Source organism: Gobio gobio (assembly GCF_949357685.1).
Source record: "Gobio gobio genome assembly, chromosome: 21".
Taxonomy (NCBI): Eukaryota; Metazoa; Chordata; class Actinopteri; order Cypriniformes; family Gobionidae; genus Gobio; species Gobio gobio.
Window position 1 is genome coordinate 27,750,696 of NC_137117.1, and position 25,198 is coordinate 27,775,893.

A 25,198-nucleotide genomic window follows, 5' to 3' on the forward strand; every position below is an offset into this window, starting at 1 on the left:
TATGTGACATATGTCACATGGGATAAAAGTGCTTGACCAATGTAGAAATATAAATGTGTTCTAACCTGCGTGGGATGTGTTGTCCGCCCCATGTGATTGTGATGATGTAATTCCCAGGTGTGCTGGGGTAATACTCAAAGCTGTAAACACCATCTCCCAGATCCTTCTTCTTACAGGGCTCCTCAAGACCCTCTGTGTAATAAATACTATAGTTGAGTAACTAGATCATAAAACATCTAGTACTGTAGCACAAGTTAATACAGAGGGCTCTGGCAGTGTGAATGTGAATAGGAGTGTGACGTTCACTCACTGGGCCCTTTGATGGTGACTTTCAGTTCTCCAGTACCAGCTCCTTTGGTGTAAACCTTAAACTCAGCGGTTTCCTTGATTCTCAAGCCTTTAGGCTGCAGACCACGGCCCTTGGCTTTACACAGGCTTGGATTACAGGCTGGTTAGAAAAGACAATCAAGTTAGTATAAATTGTAGTTAATGGTTTCTATTTACAAAAAGGAAAGTAATTTATTCTTATAGGTTGTTAAAGGTAGAAAAATAAAACCAGTAATTATGAGAGTTTAAAATAAAAAGTCACACTGTCTGATATAAAGTTGTAACTGTTAAATGTCACAATTATGAGAAATAGTTCATTTCTGATTTGTAATTTTTTAGTGCTGTCAAATTGATTAATCACATCCAAAATAAAAATGTGTTTACATATGCATGTATAATTATGTGTGTAAAAATATGCACACATGCATGTATACATTTAAGAAATGTTTTTTATATTTAAATACATCTATATCGAGATCCACACCCACACGACTTCCTTTGTACACTGCATTACAGTTATCAAGCTTTTTTTTTTTAAACTGACTAATTCAATTATTTTCTTCTATGATATCAAAAGCTGTTGATAGAGCAAAACTTCTATTGAAACTATTCTTTAAAAAGGAAGGAAAAAACTGAGCGTGTTAGAGGAGAGATATTAGGCTCTGCTCATGGAGTAAATTCTTATCTTTTTCTGTCTTGATCCAAAGGAAGTGTCTGTGGAATGAATGACTAAGTGCTGAATAATACTGGTAGAAAAACTGTCTGATAATAAAATGCCATTTTAAATGTTCCATTTGACTACTGTACCACACAATACTGAGTCACAGGAATTTTGCTTTGCATCCAACGACACGGATAACATGGTCTATGCGTCTCCTGAGAAACGAACATCTATTAGCACTTAGATGGACTGTTAAACATTTTCAGGTCAGTATAATAAGTGGTCCAAAATTATGTCACGTAATATCACTGGCACTATAATGTAAAGGGTTTGTTGCCTAAAGTGAGGGGCAACTGAACAAGAAAACAAAAGGACATTGACAAAAGCAGCAGGTCAAGTACCCAAGACATATCCAAGGAAACAGGAAATGACATCAAAAGCCAAAAGGAGGCCGATCCAAACAGAGAAGGAAAGATACCAGTGGATGTAGACAGCACCCGTCCTTCAAAAGGAGAGACACAATTTCCAGTGAAGAAAAACAGAGGGAAAAAGACAGCAAGAAAAGCAATGCAGACAAAAGAACATGCAGCAAGGACAGATAACAAACCTAAACTCTCATTGTTATATAAACAATAGTTAGTGGTAATGGCCTTTCCATGCCTCATTTAACTGAATTCTGTGTGTATATCCTCTTGACCTACTTCCCTTTCCTGTCTTTCAAACGGAATATATTCATGCTTCGCTCTTCCCCGGAACTTACCCTCTCCCACATGGACTGTGTAAGGGCTCTTGGAGATCTGGCCCCCAGCAAAGGTGATATAGATGATGTGCTGGCCCTCTAGAGTTGGCTTGTATGTGCATCGGTAGCTGCTATTGCCCTTATCCTCAATACTGCACTCAACAGTGTCCTTTTTTCCACTGGGGTCCATAATGACCACCTCGACCTCTCCTATTCCAGCACCTAAGAGAGAAGTTATAAGCCTATTTAGCTTACATCATTTACTTGGATTAAAAAAGGAAAATGCTTATTTTGCATATTCATTTTTTATTTGCATGTGTTGTTTATTCAGTATTTATTGAGTTTCATAAATAGGACTTAAACATAAAATGAAAACTTTAGTTTGGACTACTTTTGTTTAGATTAAATAAATAAAAAATAAATTAAAAAATGTATGTCACACTATGAATGATATACTGTGGGCAAGTACCAGCCGTGTAGACATCAAAATATGTGGTCTTGTTGGCAATGTTGCCTGCAGGCTCAAGTCCTGGGCCCTGGGCAGTGACCTTGCTGGAGTCTCCCTGGGCCATTCCCACATCCACCTCAAATGGACTCTTGGAAATGTGTTGCCCTGCAAACAGCACTGTCACCTAGGAGAACAGACACAGGTCAGTCCATTAATAGCCAGGCAAGACTGTTTCTTCCACACTTTGAGGCACTGACCTTAATTTGAATATCATATATTGTGCTTTGTCCCATTCTATGTTTTCTATTTGATCTTTTTTAGGTGTCTGTAAACTTTTGGGTACCTTGTGTTGTCCAGTGACTTTTGGTACATAGAATACGGAGTAAGTGCGGTTCTTGTCATTGTTGGCTGTGACTTTAGCCTCCTCGCGGTGGCCGGCTGGGTCTTCCACGTAAACCAGTACCTCGCCTTGACCAGCGCTGATGGTCTCAACAGTGAACACAGCCTTCTTCATCACAACATTACCTGTGGGCTCGATACCTGCATGGCAGAAAACAATACCCATGATTCTTATCTTAACCAAGAACTGACTCTCAAACATATTAAAACGATTTATAGCAAACATCACTAAACTAAAAACCAAAGCAAACAAAACTGCGATAAGTAATTACCTGGTCCATATGCACGGGCCTTTTTAGGGTTGAGTTTGGGCCGCAGGGGAGCACCAGGCTTGAGTTTCGCTTTGGGGAACTGGGACAGATAAGTCATAACAGAGTGCTCGTCCACATTGGGATCAACAATTTCTTCTGGAGTGATCACCTGGTGAAGAAACAAGGCATGTTCATTGTAAAAAAGGTAATTTTTCGTAAAAGTGTTCATTGTGCAATATGGTTAATTGTGCAAGCCCACATGGCAGCAGGAAATGTATGTTGAGTGGCAAAAGACACACAAGAAGAAAAGTCTGTATCATAGTAACTTCTACCCTGAGGACGGAAACATATCTAACCACATGCATAACCGACGGCACGCAATATGTCAGGCTTGGCACGCACCGAAGCAAAAAAAACCTCACTGGGTCATTTCAGGACATCAGTAGAGAAAGTGATTTGACTCAGTTCCTTGTGTGTTTAATCTTTCAAAAAAATAATATCAGTAAAAGATTTATAAAATCATAAGCACTTCTGTAATACTAGGGGAGATTACATACTGCAACTGTACCATTATGACCAAGGTGAAAACGGCACGTGGTGTGACAGAGCCAAATTATTTGCTTCCTTGCAATTCAGGTCATGATGAAACTACAAAAGCTGTGGTTGTTGCATTGAATTAGAAACACACAAGGTAGGGGCTCTAGAACGCTGTTCTCTGATTATTCAATAGTTAGTGAAAAGGCAAGAGATAACTGAACTAAAATTAAGTACCTGAGGAACACCAAGCCAGTCATCAGCCTGCTGCATGGCCTCCCTGGCATTGTCCACAGGCTTGGTCTGATCCCAGGAATCCCAGTCTGGACAAAGACCTACAATCCAAAAAGAAAAATAATAAATAAACTGTATTCGGCCATCAACGTTTTACAAGGACTCGTCATTATAAAAACATCATTGTCTTGCTTGAGAGCATAAAATAGATTCTCATTAAAAGGTGTTTGAGTTTTATTAACTATTTAAGTTTGAGTCATTTCCATGTAACAGTTGAAAACCGATATGTTTATTACTCAAAACATTCACAAAATCTTGAGATCGCTCAATTCTCAGATCCCTCATTCACCTGGAGCACAACTGTCCACCAGCGCGCCAAGGGCTTTCCCTGACTGCCAGTCGCGGCTGAAGTTGGTGATGGGCAGCTCTGGCAGCTTGTTCTGGATCCATCCGAGCAGCCTCTGCTTGGGCGTCTTCTGCTTGCTTTCTTCGGTCTCCTCCTCCTCGTCCCACATGGGCATAGAGATGGAATAATGCAGGATAAGAGTCCATATCAGACCCAGGATCAGCTTCAGGTTCCCATCCACTATAGCCTTACTGTCTGTAACACAGAGACGGAGAGACAAGTTACACAAAGACTGCCAAAACACATTGGGGTAAATTGATTTTTAATCATCTGAGAGCATCTGTAACCCATAAAGCTGGAACAAATCTTTTTACCATTCAGCAGAAGATGGTGCAATATGTTACTGACCATCCTAGAAATTGGCACCAAACAATGAAGCGTTGTATCTGCACTGCATATTTGAAACATTCAGACTTAAAGCTGGCACGACTTCACATTCAAGAGTGTAGATAATAATCAGAAGAGACGTGTGGATTAAACCGTCTAGATGGTTGGCACGGACCAATCTGAGGGTCTTTTCAGGACAATTTCAATTTGAAATCTGAAAGAGCCAGAGGAAGCCTGATAGCCTTTTATTATAAAGTTCTGCTATAAAAAGAGAGAAATAAATGTAAAAGCCATCTCCACCTCTAGTCACTCCACCCTGTGTCAACATCAAGATCTGAACACACTGATCTACACCCTCATACAACACTTTCACACTTCCCTCTCACTTGCCATTTCTCTTTAACAAGAGCATACGCCCATCCAGAATGTGGTTATAGGCTTGCACGTGTGTCCAGAGTCACAAAAGACAATTGAAACAATTCAAAGCACAGACAGAACAGTCTCACTGTCTCCTACACTGCATTTAGCATTTAAGTGAAGTCTAATCCAAGCTGGGACATTGAGAGAATCCAGAGATGCTTAAAGATAATGTGGATAATTGTTCACTGACAGTGCTCTCATGCCATTAGGGTGGACTAGGGCAGGGCAGGGCAGGGCAGTGCAACTTCCTGTTTTAACTGAATCATGCTCCACTGAGGATGCAGTTAACCTTGCAGGGGACAAAAGGGGAGGGGAGACCATTTCAATATAACCCAAAAATCAGCGTGCTAGTTATTAACACAAGTCAATTTCAACACATTAAAATGCACAACACAAAACTTACAGAAAATAAAAACAAAAGATTCATAAATACTGCAACAAATGTATTGGTCAATGTTATTGTTAATTAATTAATGGGCTTTTGTTTTAAATTGTTACTGATATTTTTACAATGAAACTTGAGATCCATCCCTTCATTGAAATTTAATTAAACCAAAACCTTGAAGCTTAAATAAAATGCAATCTTTATCATCGCACCGAGCTCTTCAAATATGGCAAACACTTGGATTACACTGCTTGGATTACAATTCAGAAGGATACATTTTGCATTTAACTTTTTGAAATGTCAAAGTTAAGGGAATGGACTTTCACTGGAGGCACAACATGGGGGAGAGTAAGAGACTATTTTAATTTTGGAGTGAAACTTTTGAACTTTCATTTTAAAACCTAACAAAGCTAGCGGAGCAAAACATTGTCACAAAGAGGGAAGAAAGCACTTGATTTGTTCAGAAATGGACTCAAAATGAATGCATTGTATATTGTGAGAGCTCACATAACATTTTATCCCCCTCCTGACCCATTCCAGTTATTCAACAGTGCTTGTTTGGCCATGTAAAATGGTTACATTTTTCTCTAGTTCTGGTCTCCCGGTGCGGTTTACAAACTATGAGACCCCAGAGTCTGCAGGAATTCATCTTGGCTTCTGGTGAAGGTGCTATTGAACCGTCGCTGATCCCTTTATTCTCAGACCAAACACACTGGGCATGCAATTCGGCAACAGGGCAATAATATGGAAATTTATAAACCCATAAAAAAGTGCCATTATGGTTAATGCTGGAAAGGGAAGTTTAAACATCACCAAATTCTTCTAGAGTCAGCTCAAATGGAACATCCTGTAGATCATGCTAACTTTGTGACTTTTATTCCTATAAGAGCACTGAATGTGAATGAACTAAAAAAAATATATTAGAAGCCAACTCAGTCAGCATAATACAATAGTGCAGACTATGATGAGTGACTATAGCAATCAGATTCACTGTTATTTCTCGGTCTTCATTTCACTGGCATAACAAAGACAGAATGCAAGTCTTATTACATGGGAACTTGTTGGTGCTTGTTTAAGGTATTAGAGGCGGACTTAATCAACGCAAGCCAGGGCAGGGCTTAAGACATCCTGAAGGCCAACAATCACAGACAATTAAAATTATCCACAGTTGTTATTTTTTTACATGCAGCATATTTTTTTTTGGCCTTGAGGGCCTTGTGGGATGATTGGTTTCTGACATTTCAAAAACCTGGTGGTTCGTTTTATCTGGTCAAAGTCAGAGTAAAGACCTTGAGACTCACTATAATTGGGCTTAAGTGGGGGTTCCCAAAATTCATGCCATCTTATCACCTCCCAGGGGCCCTCCCTCACTGACAGAACAGCATGCAGGCATTTGTGGTTCCCACAAAAATATATAAACCTTAAATGTTTCAGGAGATCTTTTTAGGGGTGCATTTGGAATGGGGGGATGTTTGAATGAAGGGTCTACTAGTCTGTCTTAGTCCTGTATAATTAGGCTGATTTAGAGTCATGGCGGCAAAAGCTGATCAGAAGCATTTCAAAGGGTTGGTCACATTGGAATGCGTTCTTGCATTTATAAAAGCTGAATGAAGTGCATAAAGGAAATGAAAGCAAAATTTTAGACATTTCTACACTTAAAAAAAAAATGCTAACGCTCATGGGGTATGATGTTTAAATAAAAAAAATTATGAAAATGTCAACCTGCATGTGTAAATAGACTGGATTATATAATAATACTCAGACTAAACCAATGGCATAAACCAATGTAATTGCACAAAACTATTAGGTCTACTCTACATACACATTAGAAGAAAATAAATGAAATAACTATGGGTTATAGATAACAAAATAACAGTCAGACTTGAATTTACCTGAAACTTATTGTCAAAAGGTGTTTAACGCATTAGACAATGCTTGTGGGCTGTAGTGGTGATTCGAAATTCAGTCTCTTTTCAGAGTATCACTATCTAGATTTTGTTTTCTTTATTTTTCTGTAAACTAGTTGACCACAGTAATCGACTAGTTGATTCGTGCATGACCACTTGACCATCCTGAACTAGACGTGGGAGGGGGTTGGAAGGGGGGGGGGGCAGTGCCTGGTGACGCACTGAACACAATGGCAAACATATGAAACATGACAGGAATCTGTGTTACTGCAGCCTTCCCACCACACACTGCAGAAAACATACACACAGCACACTCATTCCTTTTAAGGACATTTGTGTTCACAGCTCTCCATCAAATTCCCAAAACATGAATTTCATGTCCGAGAAAGAATGCTGGCAGTGAGTAAGAGAAGATGAATCAAAGGAGACAGAGATGGATGACGGAATAAGAGAGGGACAGTCAGAGATAGAGATATATATATACACATATATATAAAAGGACAGATAGCCTGTGTCCAAAACGCAAGGAAGCTGCATTCCTGTCTAGTCACTTGATGACTAAACAAAAGGTTTTCTGCATGAAGGCATAATGACGTCATGTCTGATGATTTAAAACAAATCTAAGTGAGATTTGGACAAAGCATATTGGCAAAGTGTCAATAATGCATATTTCTCAAGGTAAGATTTTTCAACAGGGTCCCTTTAGTAATGCATTAACAAAAATACTGCTTATTGTTAGTAATAGTATTTATCTTTTTTAAAAATGGTTAAATTACAACTAATCATTCTTAGTTTATGTTAACGAATGGAACCTTATAAAAAAAAAATATTGTTACCAAATTTATTTAAATGGCTATATCGAATACCATTTTTTCCACCAAGCGTCAAAGGATTGTGGGATAAAGGCAATGATATGCTGCCGATCAGATGGAGTCAGATGTGCTTGGTTACCTTCCTACCTCCTATACACTGCCTGCCAAGCCTTCGGACACAACCACAGACTTAGACGAGGAGGGCCTGAGACTGGGCTGGTGAGTTGTGGCCTTCCTGTTGGATCCATTTTGGGAGTGCTGAATCATCAGTAGTGGATCAGAGCAGAAATTCATTCCCATGACTCACCCTCTGTCTGGACCTGCCAAATAACCTCAGCTGCTCTGACATCAGCCCTAATCCTTGACCTGACCCAACATCACCGGACAACATAAAACACTGCAGCAGATGTCTGAAGAAGGGAGGAGTGTTTGTACCGAGATACATTTCATAGGAAGTGTCACATATTTCAGTTCGATAATTAGCTGTTCATTCACAAAGTTGAGGTCATTTTCCAGCAGTGGGGGTTTCATGTTTGCACACAGCTGTAGAGGAGGATTGAGGAAATGGCACACATTCCAAAAAGGTCTTATCATCGTGGTCAGGACGTCTTATACACAAACGCAATCAGAGACACGGAAAATTCAACACAAATGACCCCCTTTTCTTTCCTCTTAGTCTAATAAGGCATTTCATTCCTCTGTGGAGCACAAGATGATATTTTCAAAAATGTCTCATGTTTTCATTGGACCCCAATAACATTCATCAAATGGACTGTGTTGTTTGGAATCCAACGTTTTGCAGAAGAAATAAAGTCAAATAAGTTTGGGACTACAGGATTGAATTGATTTTTAACTTTAATGGAAGTTAATGTCACAATAAATGGAAGTAACAACGGATAGTTACTGTTGCCATGTCCGACAAGCCATGGCGCTCTCACGCCACACGTTCTCACGCAGTGGAAATGTCGTAGAGCACAGAGGACACTGAACAGACAGGACAGAGCAGGTTACTTTTAATATGAAACCGTCTCAACTCTCAAATTGTCATTTATTAAAGTAATTTAAACAAATACCGTTTTGTGGCTCTTTAATATGCAACTCTTCTGACTGTTTTGTCAAGCAAATTGGCAGATTCGGCGGATTATGATTGGCCAAATGGCCTGTCAATCAAACTCTCGGTGAAGGGTGAATTGGTTAATTGGATGGAGGCAGAACTGAATGAGAGCTTGCAGTTGATTGTAAGGAAGGTACAGGGTTTAAATGTAATAAATGATTGGAGAAGACCAGTATACGTCAGCAAAGAGAAGTCTGATGCTTCACCAGAAGATCAAGTTACAACATAGTTTGACAATATTGGAGGCAAAAAAAAACAACAACAAAAAAAACATGAATGGGGCATTTATATAGCGCTTTACTATGTACTACTGTACACCCAAAGCACTTTGCAATAATTTCAGGGGGTCTCTCCTCAACCACAGTACAACGGCGCCAGTGCGTTCACCACACACCAGCTATAGGTATTTGGTGGAGAGGAGAGCGAGCATTTGAGCCAATTCAGTTGATGGGGATTATTAGGAGGCTATGATTGCAAATGGATTGTCCGCAATAAGATTAATATGATACATTTAGAACATAGATTGGGTGAATTTCCACTTCAGGACAAAGGGTTAATCTAGCTTTTTGCAAACTTTGGGCCCTCATATATAACATTCGATCCGATTCAATGTTTTTCAGTTTAACGCCAGGACAAAATTGCCACATGGGATGCCCACAATGACACTAGCAATAGTTAGCATGTTTCTTTATCTAATAGCTGCAGTTTGAAGAACCTAAAAAAACATGAAATCAACGGTTAGGATAGATCATTGAATCTGATTAGACCGTTAGCATCTTGCTCAAAAAAAAGACCAAAGGGTTTCGATTTTCATAACTCATTCCTGCGTAAATAATCAAGGAACTTTGTGCCGTCCAATGGGTGCAGCAGGCGCAATTATATTACGCAGCGCTTGAAAATAGGCTAGCATCCGTTAACATACCCAACGTGACAACCTAATTTGCCAGCTGTAACTCTGCAACTACACAAACTTAGTGCCGGTCACGTTGTAAGTTTCCTAGCTAGGGACTATTTTCAGGCGATGCGTAATATCATTGCGCCTGCTGCACCCATAGTACAGCAGCAAAGTTCCTTGATTATTTACGCAGGAATGAGTATAGTTCCTAGCCAAATCAGCCTGGAAAAATCACAACTTTTCATTTTCCGTTGGTCTTAGTACACGATGTAACTACAGAAGAGTCAAGTTTTAAATATGAAAAATATTGAAACTCAGGTAATTTTTGAGCAAGTTTCTAACGTCTAATCAGATTCAATGATCTATGCTAAGCTATGCTAAAAGTGCTACCGCCACACCCGGAGAGCGGCTGAATGGTTTCAAAAACAGTAAAACTCAACTGTTTAACTCTAGGGGAGTTGGAAAATGAGCCTATTTTCAAAAATAGTGGCATGTTCCTTTAATGAGAACCATGTGGCACAGAAATGGCGAATTCTGATCGTTCCGACTTTTCAAAATAGAGCACATCCATTGCATGATTTTAGTAGCATGAACTCAGAAAGTAAAAGAAAAGGAAGTTTTTCTTACAATGACTTCCAAATGTCCCTCCTTCCTTTCCTCCCTCCCTCCTTCTCACTCTCTCTCTGGAAATGTTCCCCTTGGTTTTTTAGCCTTAAAAGGGCAGAAGCAAACTTGATCCTGGCAGGCCACCCATTCTCTTGCACAGGGGTTTCTGATTACAGCGGGGAAAGGGAGGGAGTAGGAGGAGGCAGGGAAAGAAAGAAAAGTGAGGGAGGGAAAACTGACTAGAACAGAAAATTGCTGCAGTAGTGCTTTTGTAAAACCCCATTTTGACAGAGCTGGATTGTCATTTGGCTTGGATGTTTAGTGTCTGGAAGGAACCCAGTTCCATCAACTTCACCCCAAACAAGAGGCCAGGAGAGTATGTGTCCATCTTAAACATACTCTTTTCATTACATCAAAGCCCATAGAGTGTGTTTAGTGCCACAATCCATATATCACGCAGGCATACAAGGCCAGTTAACGTTTTAACAAGATTGCAAAAGATCTAGCCACGTTCAGTTATATTTCCGTTCATCAGTAGTTCTGCCTGCCAGTGTGACTGTGCACATAAATGTCTGCCTTTAAATAAGGGTGGAGATAAATGCCTTGGGATAATCTGATAAGTGCCACTTGTGCTGGATTCTTTTCCTAAAGCCATCATGGGTGAATCACCCCTGCCATCTCCATTAGACAATCCTTACAAGGAGTTTTACATCAGCACGCATAAAATGAATGCTTAATAAATTCTTCTATGGGTTGCCGGATCAAGGAAGTGCCATGCAATTATACCCATTAGGAAACCCCCACCACCACTCCACCCTTCCTTGATCCCACTTGCAATTATTTTATTTGCCATCCATCCCCTTTTGATCCACCTCCCTTCTCCCAAACTGAAAACATAACCACCGTCCAAAAATATTGCAAAAAAAAAAGTTTTTTTTCTGCATTAGCTTATAAACTCCAACTAAATTCAATTGATGTCATCTCCAAAAGGAGGGGGGGGCTTAATTGCAGCAATCTCAGCTCAACAGAGAAAGAGGTAACCCCCCTTTCATCAGTTTCCTAGCCACAGTCTATTCTACTCATCTCGATTCACCACCTCCTCTCCTGGTTGCGTCCTCGTTTATCTGGTCTACCTACCTATTTGTCTGTTTCGGTTTGTTGTCACAAGGCTTTTCGGAGTATGCGCGTGGCAGATGTCTTCATGTGGTTTCCATGCAGCTGTTTTGTCTAGCAGGGTGGCAATGTCCCTAAAAAAACCTTTCAAGGGTTTTACAGTAAAGTGGAACTTCAACATCGGAGTCATTCAAGTGCAATATCACCTTATTCTTGGTTTATGCAGAAATTTGGAGATTCAAGTATGACCAATTAAAAGAGCACAGAAGACAAACTAAACGGTAAAACCACACTGAGGTCGGGTTGCGATACTTGCCATAGGGTGCTTTCCAGTGTGGTGAAGGGTGTGAGGGTACACAATCACGCACACTTATACACATGCCACTTATTCATTGGTGCAAGCATGCATGAACACAATTTTAGTTTACGCCAACTTTACAGATATTTAAAGCAAGTTAACAGAAAAATTCCATACTATATACGGTGAATAACTGTAATAGATCTAACTAGCGATGTTCCGATACCCATTTTCCCTTCCCGATACCGATACCTGGGTTCAGGGTATCGGCCGATACAGAGTACTGATCCGATACCTGGGTGTGTATCTGTATATACTACTAGCCCTGTATGAATTGCTAGAATTATTTTATGGTGTGCTTCAGACTTATCCCTTAATAAAACATGAACAAATACATGGTGAACTACTGTATTTATTACAGTATTTTTATTATCTGACGTACATTTGACAGTAATATTTATTTTCCTTAAGCAAAAAAGAACTTAAATGCAGCCACAAATCTAACACTGCAAACTGAAAAAAGGTATTTTAGATTTACAATATAACTTTATAAAAAACAGTGCAACAAATAAATGTAGGAATATAAAAAAAATTACATAATCAGAAAATAATCTCTTTACAAAAAAACAAGTGAAAATTAGCAACATCTAGGTATTATTATTATTAGAGACGTATTATTATTATTACATAGAGACGTAGCTAAATCTACTGTACAAAAGTAGCCTAATATATTCTGTCAATTAAAAAAATTTCAAACCGAACTTTTATTTTGACGGGTAGCCGTGAAGATCTTTGAGTCTCGGTGTTCATTATATGACAGTTTTCACAAATGAAACGGTAAATTCTCATGAAGTGACAGTTTATGCGTTCGTGTCCTCATAAAGTGACCATAGACTTTTTTTTTTTTAAATGGACGTAGAGTAACTGGGGGAGGTTGCCGCTGGATAGTGACACGCGGCAGAGATTCGGAAGACACCAAGCGAGTGTCACGCACGTGTGCGCGCGCGGGCTCCTGCCATCCACACAGAGACGAAATACTGCTAAACAGCGGACATCATAGATATACATAATTATTTAATGTATATTAACATATATTAACTGCTCTTAACAGTGGTTACACAGCACAACTTCTGCAACTGTTTGTAATGCATTCTGAGCAGCGAAGAAGAACCGCGCAATGGTTAGGCAAAGCTCGCGGTCATATCTTGTTTAAGAAAATGGTATTGGATCGGTACATGGGTTCAAGTACTCGCCGATACCGATGACAGCATTTGTTGTGGTATCGGTGATATTTCCGATACTAGTATCGGAATCAGAACAACTCTAGATCTAACCTTACATTTAATGTAATTTTACAGTAAAATACGGTTAATTTTTTTTTGTTGAAGTTTTTAGAAGTGAAAAAGAACAAGTCATTGTGTAATTTACAGTGAAAAAAACTAAATTGACATTCCCATAATTCCCTGCGTGACACTTAACATTTGATGCATTTTCGTTGAAATAACTGTTTATTCTTAGTCTTTTCTAATCAGTTATGTACTTTAGGGTTTTATGCTACATTTAATGTTGTTGAATGAATGTTTATTGCATTTTTTAAATGTCATGCCTGTTACCATGATGGTGTTTAGTGTTTGTGGGAATGACACTGTGCACCTTCTATATATTAGTATTGTCCTCCTAAAAACTGCTTGTGAGCTATGATTCATCATGTGACTAATCAACACTGTGATTGGTATTTGTCAGTATCAAAGCTACATAACAGATTAGCATTTCAATAGGTTGGTAATGTAACATTATCTCAGTTAATGACATACGGTTATTTACTGTAAATTTTACTTAAATCTGTAAAACCTAAAACGTTGCTACCATATATTTTACGGTAAAGTTCTGGCAACCACAGCGGTACTTTTTTTTAAACCGTAATTTGTTTTACAGTGTTCCATTACATAATATACAATGCTTCATGGGATTGTAGTTGCAAATAAAAATAATTAAGTATAAAAGACAATATTCAGAAACGTTTTGTACTTCAAATCAATGCTGAGATTTAGCTAAAAAAAAGTCTTGGAACTTTTTCTTTTTTAATCCCCATAAAGAAAATAAATGGGAAAAATACTTCTGCAACCAAGGCAATTGAAAAAGAGCCCTGCTGCTGCGCTCCATGCCGCAGTATTGTCTGTCTCCCAAATGAACAGGAAATCCTGGCATTGCCAATAAAGCACAGGAACATCAGGAGGCCTCACTAGCCATGGACCTGTTAAATAATTACATACCTCTCCATTTAAAGGTGAACTATGTAGGATTTTTGCAGTAAAATATCCAGAAACCACCAGGCCAGTGTTATATATTTTGTTCAGTTGAGTACTTAGAATATCCCAAATGTTTCCAACTATTTGTAAATCGTGAGAAATTGCCATTTTAACCAAGGAACCGGGAAGTGTGAGCTATGCGTGTGAGGGAGGCGCCTGTCGATTGCGTCATATCTGCGTCACCCTCGGTTTCCGGTTTTATTCAGTGAAACACTTTACTCACTGCAGTGTGAACAAGTGTCATAGCAGCCGCCGAGCGAACGTCATAACTTCCTTTTCAACACACTCAGATATATCTAATACGATAAACAGAGTTGCGTTACATCATACTCATGACTGGAAAAGAGGAAGTGGCGCCGGCAACCGTGTCATAATAAAAGTCCCGCCAGTGACTATGCCATAATAACAGTCCCGCTCTTCAATCGCTCCTGCGGCCTTGCTCAGCTCCACAACACTCGGTCCTGCTCTGCTTCATACTACAGTAATGTTAATAATCGCATCCATGAACATGATTTCTGCCCAAGTCCTATCCTGACTGTTTTCCACCGGCTGTGAGGTGAAGACCACATGTCCCGAGATTCTGCGCTCAAACGTGGCATCATCAAACTACGCCTTTGTTTTGAACAGGCGACCTCTAGTGGACGTAAAAGTTACATAGTGTAGCTTTAACTCTATGACTCTTTTAAGAATAAAATATCTTAAGAAAAGTTACAATTTTTGAAAAACATTAAGATAAATAAAAACAATAAAAAGCTAAATGCATTCAACATGCATTTTATAGTGAGAACCTTTAACATTTAAATGTGATGAACAGAAACATAGGCAGCAAACTAACAGCATAAACTCAAGATAAGTCCAAATGTTAATAGCAAAACCAATACACTGGAATATTGCACTCCATCTGAATTTAAGCTCACTGCATTTGGAGGCTCTGAATTGTTACACAACAGGCCACAAAAGTTTAATAAATTCTGTCCTGCAGCACAAGTGCACCTATAGGTATATACACTTACTGCCTACATAACAGAATCAAGTCTTAACATGCAACTCACTTTGACAACCTTAACAAAGGCAATTATCCTGACCAAATTCACTATTCTGACTCCATGCAGAATTATTGCATTTAAAAGTACAAGGTAAAATTGAGCAATTTATTTACTGAATAGCATCAAATATTCTTCCAAATAGACTTCAAAAACAGAGCAACTATTACTGCTATTATAAAGCTTGGAAGAGCCAGGACTTTAATATAACTCTGATTGTATTTGTCTGAAAGAAGAATGTCATATACAACTCGGATGACTTGAGGGTGAGTAAATCATGGGCTCATTTTCATTTTTGGGTGAACTATCCCTTTAAGTAACATAAATGGTTAAAGAGGTTGTGTTGATCAAGATCAAGCTCCGTTGTGTCACATTTAAGTACTAACACGCCAGATGAAGAAACCGATTAAAGCATCTCTAGGCACCACGCTTGAAGGCTCTTTTATGAGCTCCACCCAGATGAAGACAGAGATACAGGGCTGTCATGCTCTTCCCCACCTTAGAGGGCAACTATTCGTATAGACAAGTAAAATATGGGGCCTGTCATGACAGGGGAACACATACCACTTTTATGCTTGCATAAACTTACAAGCACACACAAGTGCATATTTAGTAATTTTTTGTATGTTCACACACGTTTTAATATTATTATTCACTCAAATGAAAATTAGCCCATGATTTACTCACAGTCAAGTCATCCTAGGTGTAGATGACATTCTTCTTTCAGACGAACACAATCAGAGTTATATTAAAAAAGTCCTGGCTCTTCCAAGCTTTATAATGGCTGTGAATGGTCTCTTTTTTTCTATCCATCATAACTGCTCCACACGGCTCCGCGGGGTTAATAAAGGCCTTCTGAAGCGAAGCATTTGTGTAAGAAAAATATCCATATTTAAAATATCTAGCTTCCACCAGATCGCTTTGCTTTCCATATACAACTTACGGAAAAAGTGTAGTGTCTATCGCAGTTCAAAATGCGCCACGTTACGTCTGATGACATTGCACACCAGTTACGCTTTTTTCCAATTTGCGAAAGCTAGATATTTTACTTTATAAAGTTTTAAATATGGATATTTTTCCTACACAAACGCATCGCTTCGCTTCAGAAGCCCTTTATTATTAACTCCCTGGAGCAGTTATGATGTATAGATGCACTTTTATGGACTTCAAAAATGAGACAATTCACTGCCATTATAAAGCTTGGAAGAGCCAGAACTCAGATTGTATTCGTCTGAAAGAAGAATGTTATATACAACTAGGATGACTTGAGGGCGAGTCAATCATGGGCTAATTTTCGTTTTTGGGTGAACTAACCCTTTAATTCACTGGCGGTGAGATGACATCATAAAATAAAGACAATCGCACCATCATCTGTGTGTAAGGAATTCAGAGTCCAGCAAAACTTTGTATGCTCATATTAACACAAAAGGATGAAGGGGTTTCTCAATACAAATATTGAGCAATTGCTGAATAATCATTGATTGCAACACATCTGAAAGGATGTTTATCCATATTCATACCCTCTGGGCTGCTGAGCAAAAGCCTACAGCCATTGAGCTGTTGCTCTGATGATGAAAACATGAGCTTCCTAAAGAGAACAAACTATATTAAAACACTCAGACAGAACAAAACTATCTGGCCTTAGGCTTTTATTCACATATAAATTCTTTCATCAACTCAGTTGTGGTAAACAGGAGCCCAAGCATGTTCGCTCGATGTGCAAGAACCAATGAGATTCATTCTCATGTTGAGCAGCGCGTTTGAGCTTCCGCAAGAACCAATTTGTGACCAATTCTTGTGCGTCAAGCAGGTTCGGTTGAGCTTCCGTTCGCTGATCAATGTTTAAATGTGAATAAAAGCCTAAATGAAATCTGAAACCCTGATAAAGCTGCCATTAAAGCAAAAAGGATCAATTAAACATCAAGACATTCACAAATGCATGCTGCACTCAAAATATTTAAGCCCGTATTTAAGATTTACAAATTTCAATAGTACAGTAAAAATCTAAAAAAGTTGAATCGAATATTCCTTGCATATTCATATGGATTTGTTTGTTTAAAAAAAAAAGGTGAGAATTCATAAATTTACGAATAGGCTACGAATGTGGAGTTGGTGGTCCAGTGGGTTAAACCATGGAACTGATACGCAGAAGGTTGCTGGTTCGATCCCAGCGGTCACCACCAGTGTGTCCTTGAGCAAGGCACTTTACTCCATGTTGCTCCAGGGGGATTGTCCCTGTAATAAGGCCTCTGTAAGTTGCTTTGGATAAAAGCGTCTGCCAAATGCATAAATGTAAAATGTAAATGTAAATGAATCACAAATTGAAATGGTCCATTACCTTGTTGCATTAAGATGTATACAAAATGTTTTATTATGTTTTATTTTTTTCACTTCTTAAGGTCTACATGAACCTTAGTTAGATGAAGATTGTTTTGTAGATGACTATTTTCATTATTCTATATTTTCCTGAATAAATCTCAGTAGGACTATCAAGTAGATGCAGACTGTAGATTAGGATTGCATAACTTGAATAAACCAAGATGTCCGCTCTTAGAGACAAACCAAAACGTAAAAGTAAATAAATCTAATTCTCAAAACTTAAAATTCTATTGCAGACTGCACACGTTCAGGACTGATTCACTCTTCACCCCTAGTGTCTAAAATGAGCCATAAACTGGAGGGCGTGTCCCTGTGTTAGTCATCAATCACAACCGGCGTTGAATGAGGGAACCATGTCTGGACATTTCTAACACAGGCAATGTTGTGTAACTTGATGTTCTAATATCTCCGTTAAAACGTTTACACCCCAAAAGAACCATCTTAAACTCTGATGAAGACAGACAAATATCCTTCTTATGAGAGGAAGGCGTGTCCTCGCGGATCGATATTTCTACTTTGTTCGACTGGCCTGGTGAATGCCATGTTCACTGAGAGCCACGTGAGAATTATAATAACAATAGACCGACAAATAAAATATGTCAAAAACCTCCGAGGTAGTAAACATTCTGAGAGGAACGCTTCAATTCTCCACCCTACTCGCGCTACTGCATCAACATTTAACAGAAAATAAAAGTCTGGGTGCACTAGTTGAGCTTTGACTCATTCAGCACGCAAATATGGTCAAACTACCCTAAACTATCCGCCATCTACTGCTGCTTTACGACATTCTGGGCTGGACTTGCAACAGTTGAATGGAGCGACTATGGTTCCTCAGAATCCTCACTTCTTTGTCAGATTTTAAACTGCAAAGGAGACTAAAGCAATATCTTATTTTCACCACCGACCGCGTGAGCAACAAGTTACAAAATGCTACAAAACGCGTGCAACTTGTGAAGCAATGATACAACTTTGCACAAAACAGTATGTAGCCACAGGCCTTCATTTCCATCACTCTTTCCCGTTATTTTGTGGCCTGCTTAAAATGCCATGCCCTGTTTGTTGGCCATTCAGAAGTCGGATCATATAGGTGGATGCAACAAACATGGGAATAAACTCCAAAAGCACATGGTATAATAATTTAGTAACTATATTTAAGAAAGTGTGATGTTCAACCCGATCAAACGGAGAATGAAAAGCACACATTGCCTACCTATGGACACCAGCTTGATGTTTTCCCGGTCCAGGAACTCCAGGGCCACAGAAACGTTCTCCAGCTGCATCTGTCTGAACGTGGGGCGCTGGTTGTACTTGCGGAACATCTTCTTCTGGCTGAGCACCTCCAGAAGCGCGATCAGCCGGAGCCCATCGCTCAGGTCCGTCTGCAGGTTCGCTATGCGTTTATTGACACATTTCAGATGCTCGTTGCACCAACGCGTGAATGTATTTTGCTGGATCTTCTTCCATGGTGCGTCCTCGGCGAGATCTTTCTCTGTAGCGGGCATGTCTGCGTCCTTGTCCGGGGAGAGAGAAGCGTTGGATAGGGGAGCGGCGGCGGCGGCGCTTGACTGGTGGGGGCGTGTGTGTTGACTCATTTTTATCGACTCGGGTCTCCTGCACTAATTCGCTGTCTCGCTTTTTTGGGTGGAGTCTTGAGGAATTGTACAATTTGTGTGCTCTTCTTTCCAAAGTTATGTGGCTAGAAGAAAGACAAAAGATTTGAATAAAATCAGGCTAAAATACACATGGGATGGGCGTTTAATTACACTTGAATGACTTTTTAGTATGTGGACTTGGTCAAACTTAGATTCTTTCTATAAAACGTCTTCCGTTTTTAAGAAGTTGCTGAATGAATGTGTCATTCATTTAGTATTCTATCTGTAAGTGTAAAGAAGACATCAACATATTGAAAAGATATTGTTGAGCATGTGTTTGTTCCAGACATGTGAAAGCAAATTTCAAAACAAAAAACTTTTGATTTACTGAACATTTAAAAGCCAATGATAATCTTTAGCATGTCCATATAAAACTTTATATGGACATTAATTCTAAAATGGTGTATGCATTTATCAACACACCTAGCCTAAAGATTAATCTAGGCAAATGTTTAACTTCTATATGCCATATTCATGTGTTGACGTATAGGCTACCACTTATTATCAAATTATGAACTGCTGTTGGACAAGGTGTTCAAATGACTTAAGTGAAAATTCACAACAGATGAGTAAGAAAGTTGAAAATATGTCTAAAGTGGTGCTTGAATACCAAAGGTGTGCATATAAAAATCTTGGCAGGATTTCCAACCTCCTTGTACCCATTTTGTTGGAGAAAGTCACAAAATAGAACAATTTAGAGCTGCATTAATCCAGCATTTTACTAAATAAGGCAAATGGGCCAAAACAGTGTGTGAGGACGCAATCCAAAAAGAATGTTTTCCTTTAGAGCCTTTTTTCAGCATTTGTCTCTCCAGGAGAATCTGTGGAATGCCCTTCATGTAATGAGCCACCGATGCCCCCCTGACCTCCTCTCCAATTCCCCGCCCCCTTCAAAAAACATCTATAGCCACACAGAATATGTTATAATCTTGTTCTCTGCCTCATTCAGAGTTCTGCTCAGGGAAAGCCTGATATTTTTTAACAGAACATAAGATGAGCAGAATGGAGGCTCAGGCTAGCCTTCAGGTTTTCATTAGTCTCAAAACATAACCTAAAATCAACAAGATTACATTGTGTCAGACTCAAGATCATAAGCTGCATTCATAACTATTTATTTATACTCATTGTATAAACCATACATCTAATTTTGTAAGTCAACAAAGTCACCAATGTCTTGTTGTTCTCAAATCCCATTTGATATCATAATGTTCACAATACAGTCTAACTGTAAATAGGCCAGTTGCTTAGAAACAAAAGAAGAACAAACAAGTCTGGCATTCAGAACATGCCAGTACTGCTGAGCCCAGTAGTTTGGCGTCACCTGCAGGAAATATAAAGTATGACAGGCAGATTTTATGATTTTCCACACAGCACTTATTGATGGTAAAAAAGTAATGGATGTTAAATTAAAGAACTGGAATCATCTAAATCAGCAGGTCCTCTTATCTCTCAATTTGATGTATAACATTCACATAAACTTTCCAGCTTTTAAAATATGTATCATATATCATGTCTGACCAGGCAGAATGGGCTGTAACAGTTTCCAATGTACTTTTACTGGACCACAAATGGGACTGTATAGTTCTTAGGCACTCTAACATGTAGCAGACAAATATTGGAGTATTGTCCAGGTTTGAGAGACAATTGAAAAGAACACTGAGCAACACTCCCGTATGACAGAAGGCTATTAAAATTACAATTCTGTCATCATTTACTCAACCTCAAGTTCAAGTTGTTCTAAACCTGTATGTATGTTTTAAGTTCTGTCTTCTGCTGAACACAAAATAATATATTTTGAAGAATATGGGTCACCAAACAGTTGATGGGCACTTTTGACTTCCATAGTATGGGAAAAAAAATGATATGGAATATCAATATGTTTGGAACATCTTGAGGGTGAGTACATTTTTTGGATGAACTATATCCCTTTCAACTCACAGTTGACAAAAGTGAACTTATCTAAAGGAAAACCTACTGATAATCATTGTTGAGTAAGTTCATACATTTCAACATTCATATCATCAAAACATGATCTCAACGTAGTGAGTTAAACCAACATCCATGTTATCATTTGACTAATCGCAAAACGTTAGGTTCATTTGAGAACAGATACAGAATAGTGAAGTGAAGATGGCACGTGATGCCATGATTCAGCCATGCTGAAAAGTGGTTAACCCACATGCTGGCTGTCAACCGCAAAGGCTGATGTGCATCTCATCTGCATCTGTGAAAAACACAGATTGCACATAGAGGGGAAGGATGGCATTATGGGTATTTTTTTTGTAAAGGTGTAATTCTTGTGTCAACAGGATGTGGCATTCCTGTTGTGCACAAAGAAACCAAATAGAAAGCTGTGTTTTATATCATTCTTAAATGCAAATAATTATAACACTGCTTGGGGCTAGTTGTCACACTTTGTACTCCAGTGAAGATTTCTCAGAGAAGGTTTACATTTGACACTGAATTGAGGTACATACCATACAGTCTTGGCTACAAAAACATCTAGTGAACATTTTCACCATTGTTAACCGATAAGAGGTTTCACTTGGATAGGCTTAATAGGGAAGAAAGAATGTCACAACTTTTTGACCAAAGTGAGGACTATATGAGGTGAGCTGTCACAATGGAGCCTGATCAATTTAAAAACTCTGCATATATGAAAAAAAACCTCCCCTGTCATGACAAACAGTTAAACGTTTCAGTTAAAATCTACTTTCATTATTTATTTGACTCGTCTGTGTGGTCACTTGTTGAACCAACAGCTATATTAGGAAAAATATATAATGATACTGTAATTTTACTAAATTCTGACTCTTAAACCATGAAACCAACTAACAAAACGACTGCTAGAGAAAACACACATTTGTAACTTGACTTTTTGACTAGCGGACTGATACAGTTGTGTGACAACTAGCCCCGTCTCTATATAGCAAGAAAAAATTGTTTTTACTGAAAAACCTAATAGCCTATCTTACTGTCGTACGATTTTCATCCAGGTGAGGTCGGGATGTTTCGTGCAAGATTCTCCTCGAGCATGGGAGGGCGCGCGCAACTCACATCAAAGGATGTAGGGCGCGCGGACTTTTCCATATTTTCCCTTATTTGGTGAGGAGGCCTTAATTAGATTACGAGTGATGCGCCAAAAGCTTTGCAGAGCATCGGGTTTATACACTTTTAATATGGCGTATTAATATGAATTAAATATTAATGGTTGGATTTGCATTTAGAGACAAGCCTTTGATGTAGGTTAGGCGATTTATCTAATATTCGTTAGGCTATAGCTTTTCCTTTTATTCTGTCTCCTAGTTCTTCGCAATATTGTATAGATAAGCCATCTCACATCTCGTTATGCATGCAGGGCACTAATAGGCACGCAATATAGCCTATGATATGTCATTCAGTACCATTACGGACACTACGCTGCACGCACCCATCCCGCTACACGAAACATTTATGCAAAACACAAGACATTTTTGTGGTAAAAAGTCTGCGTCGTTGTTTTTCTACGAATTTAACCCTAAGCGAATTTAGTTTTGACGCAAAATAAGAGTAACTTTCCCATAACGTTGGACTCGACAGCACTTAATGCAAGACAAAACATGCCTCGCAGCGCTAAAAAGAGGTTTTATAACTTACATTTTGCTTATTGTCTTGAAGTAATTCTTGTTGCTGTATCCCTTCAGAGTTTGCGTGTGGCACAGGCAGCAGAGGGTGAACTTCACTGTACCACAGTGCAGAAATCTCACTGTACGACCCTCCCGGACCGGACGAGTGTCCCTGGAGGAAAAGCTTGTTCGCTGAACTCGAGAAAAAAACACTAGTGACACTCTTTAGGCTTTTCTGCCTCCTTCTGTCCTCTCTGCTCTTAATGCGAGAACCTTAATTGGTAAAGTAGCCTATCAAAGAGGGGGGTTACTCTTGTGTTCGCGCGAGCGCGTCTCGAGCTGACGTGATACCGGCGGCCGCGCCTTCAGATTGTGAAGGTATGATGTCACCCTGTTCAGAGCGCCTGTATCTGCTCCATCTGCCTGAACACTGTTGCTGCTGCTCCTCGACAAAGGGCTTCAGCTGGCTGTTTAACACCAACAGTTGTTGCAAGTCCTAAGGAAATAATATCCATTAGTTTTCATTTCATCGTCTTAGTGAATAAAATGACCTTACTGACTAACAGTCTGACATAAAGACAAAACTTTTTTCTCTCAAGTCACATTGGATTTCATCCAACCTTTATACTGCACAGCATACATGTGTCATGTGGGTCTGTTTCCTGGTGAGATCATTCAACCTCTACTGTATTTGTGTGTGCTTTGAAAAAATGCCCTCACAAATGAACCGTCGAAACCCAACTTGTGAGGACATTTGAAGTGGTCCTCATTATTTGGGACTTAATCAGCCTGTTTTCTTTTAAATAACCATTTTAGGTCATCACCATGTGCTCACTAATATAGTGAAACCAAATGTGTGTGAGACAAGAAGAATAATTTCGAAATATATTCATATTATTTCACATAGTTTTGGGACCAATTGCTCATTTTATACAATGAGTCGAGACAGTATTTCACTTTGTAATAATTAAATAGACAGGGCTTGCTGTTTAATACATTACATTTATTTCAGCTGGATCTTATAATGGCCCAGTATGGGCCTGTCTATGAGACTCTACAACCCTCTTGGTACCAATAAAACCTGGTGTAGACAGCCAGTCTCCCATGGGTAACTGTTTTTGACTGCAAACATTCCCAGTGCTTCATTCCTTAGAGGGAAAGAGAGGGGACCAGCTGTAACTGCCTAATTTATCAGAGAACATTGGAGCGGGATGACCCCAATACAACGAATCCAGAAGTCTGAAACCAGGTATCATTTGCGCCATATGGGGTTTGACACTGCATTACTTGGTGCTGGGTCAAATCTCATTTGTCTGTTTGTTTGTTTTTTGCCCACATTCCCTTAAGTGTGATCATGTAAATCTAGATCAAGACAAGATGGGTAGAGATCTTCTGGCAGCAATCTGGCTCTTGAAAGAAAAGCAGAGAGATATCAATGGAGAGTAAATGAAAAGAGCCAAGGTGTCAACAAGGCCATGAATCTAAGAGGGAACAGTCCAAAATCGTACAAATACCAGGAGCTTAAGTTTAGCAAAACATCCCGGGTATGTTAAACGTGCTTAACCAAATGATGTGTGAAGACCTGCTTCTATGTTTCATTTGCTAATGTACATACAATTTTGGTGCTTTCTTAGAAAAGAAGGCATGGCCACAGAGAAATGGAGGGACGTGCAGGATCTCATAGAGTTTGAAGATGTCTATTTATTGGTCCGTTTGTGTCCTAAATTAGATATAATTAACAAATCACACAAAATATCACAAATACACTACAAAACATGTTCACAATGCACACAAGAGGCAGTAGTGATCTTGTTTAACAGACTGTGAAGACCAGGAAAAATGTTGTCATTGCTGTAAATGGAGTCTCAATATGGGCGAATAAAATATTACGCTCAGTTTTATGGACAGTAAATACAGAATTAGTACAGTAACAGGCAAAGAGATCAAGGAGGAGCAAATAAAAGAGAAATGACATGTAGGGAGAGAATTATGTGAAGCGCTTACATTTTCCCATTGTAATCCCAAGAATTCTGTTTACATTCCTTTTTTTTGTTTTATTGGTTTAGAAAAACAGAGCAATTTATTCTCAAAGATAAGTTTGGACAGAAAGAATGAGACATGAAAACAATTTGCTATTATCTTTTTTATTTATTTAGTGAGACTTGCACCCTAAGTCCCTGAGCATTAGACATCACATTTGTTTGTTAAACAGAAGCCAGAGCAACATTTTGAACAGTTTAAATTCACTGGACATCTGTCTAATTATGTTTTATGAAGTACAGCAACATAATATCAGTGAGTTTACCAAGGCATTAATGTTTATCAGGAATGGGT

The 25,198-nt window shown here is 39.0% G+C and overlaps 1 protein-coding gene across 2 annotated transcripts in view; it reads right to left on the reverse strand.

Annotated features, from left to right (window-relative positions):
* flna (filamin A, alpha (actin binding protein 280)) overlaps positions 1–23,166 on the reverse strand; it is a 43,822-nt gene extending 20,656 nt beyond the window's left edge. For both annotated transcript variants that reach the window (XM_079803151.1, XM_079803150.1), the window contains exons 1-10: positions 22,896–23,166; positions 18,818–19,303; positions 3,943–4,194; positions 3,597–3,694; positions 2,847–2,994; positions 2,519–2,715; positions 2,197–2,359; positions 1,749–1,949; positions 311–448; positions 66–192 (exon numbers count right to left, since the gene is read on the reverse strand). In XM_079803151.1, the coding sequence (XP_079659277.1) occupies positions 66–192; positions 311–448; positions 1,749–1,949; positions 2,197–2,359; positions 2,519–2,715; positions 2,847–2,994; positions 3,597–3,694; positions 3,943–4,194; positions 18,818–19,199 (1,706 nt within the window). In that variant the 5' untranslated portion in view covers positions 19,200–19,303; positions 22,896–23,166. The remainder of the gene's footprint in view (positions 1–65; positions 193–310; positions 449–1,748; positions 1,950–2,196; positions 2,360–2,518; positions 2,716–2,846; positions 2,995–3,596; positions 3,695–3,942; positions 4,195–18,817; positions 19,304–22,895) is intronic.
* Between the last annotated feature and the right edge of the window lie 2,032 nt (positions 23,167–25,198).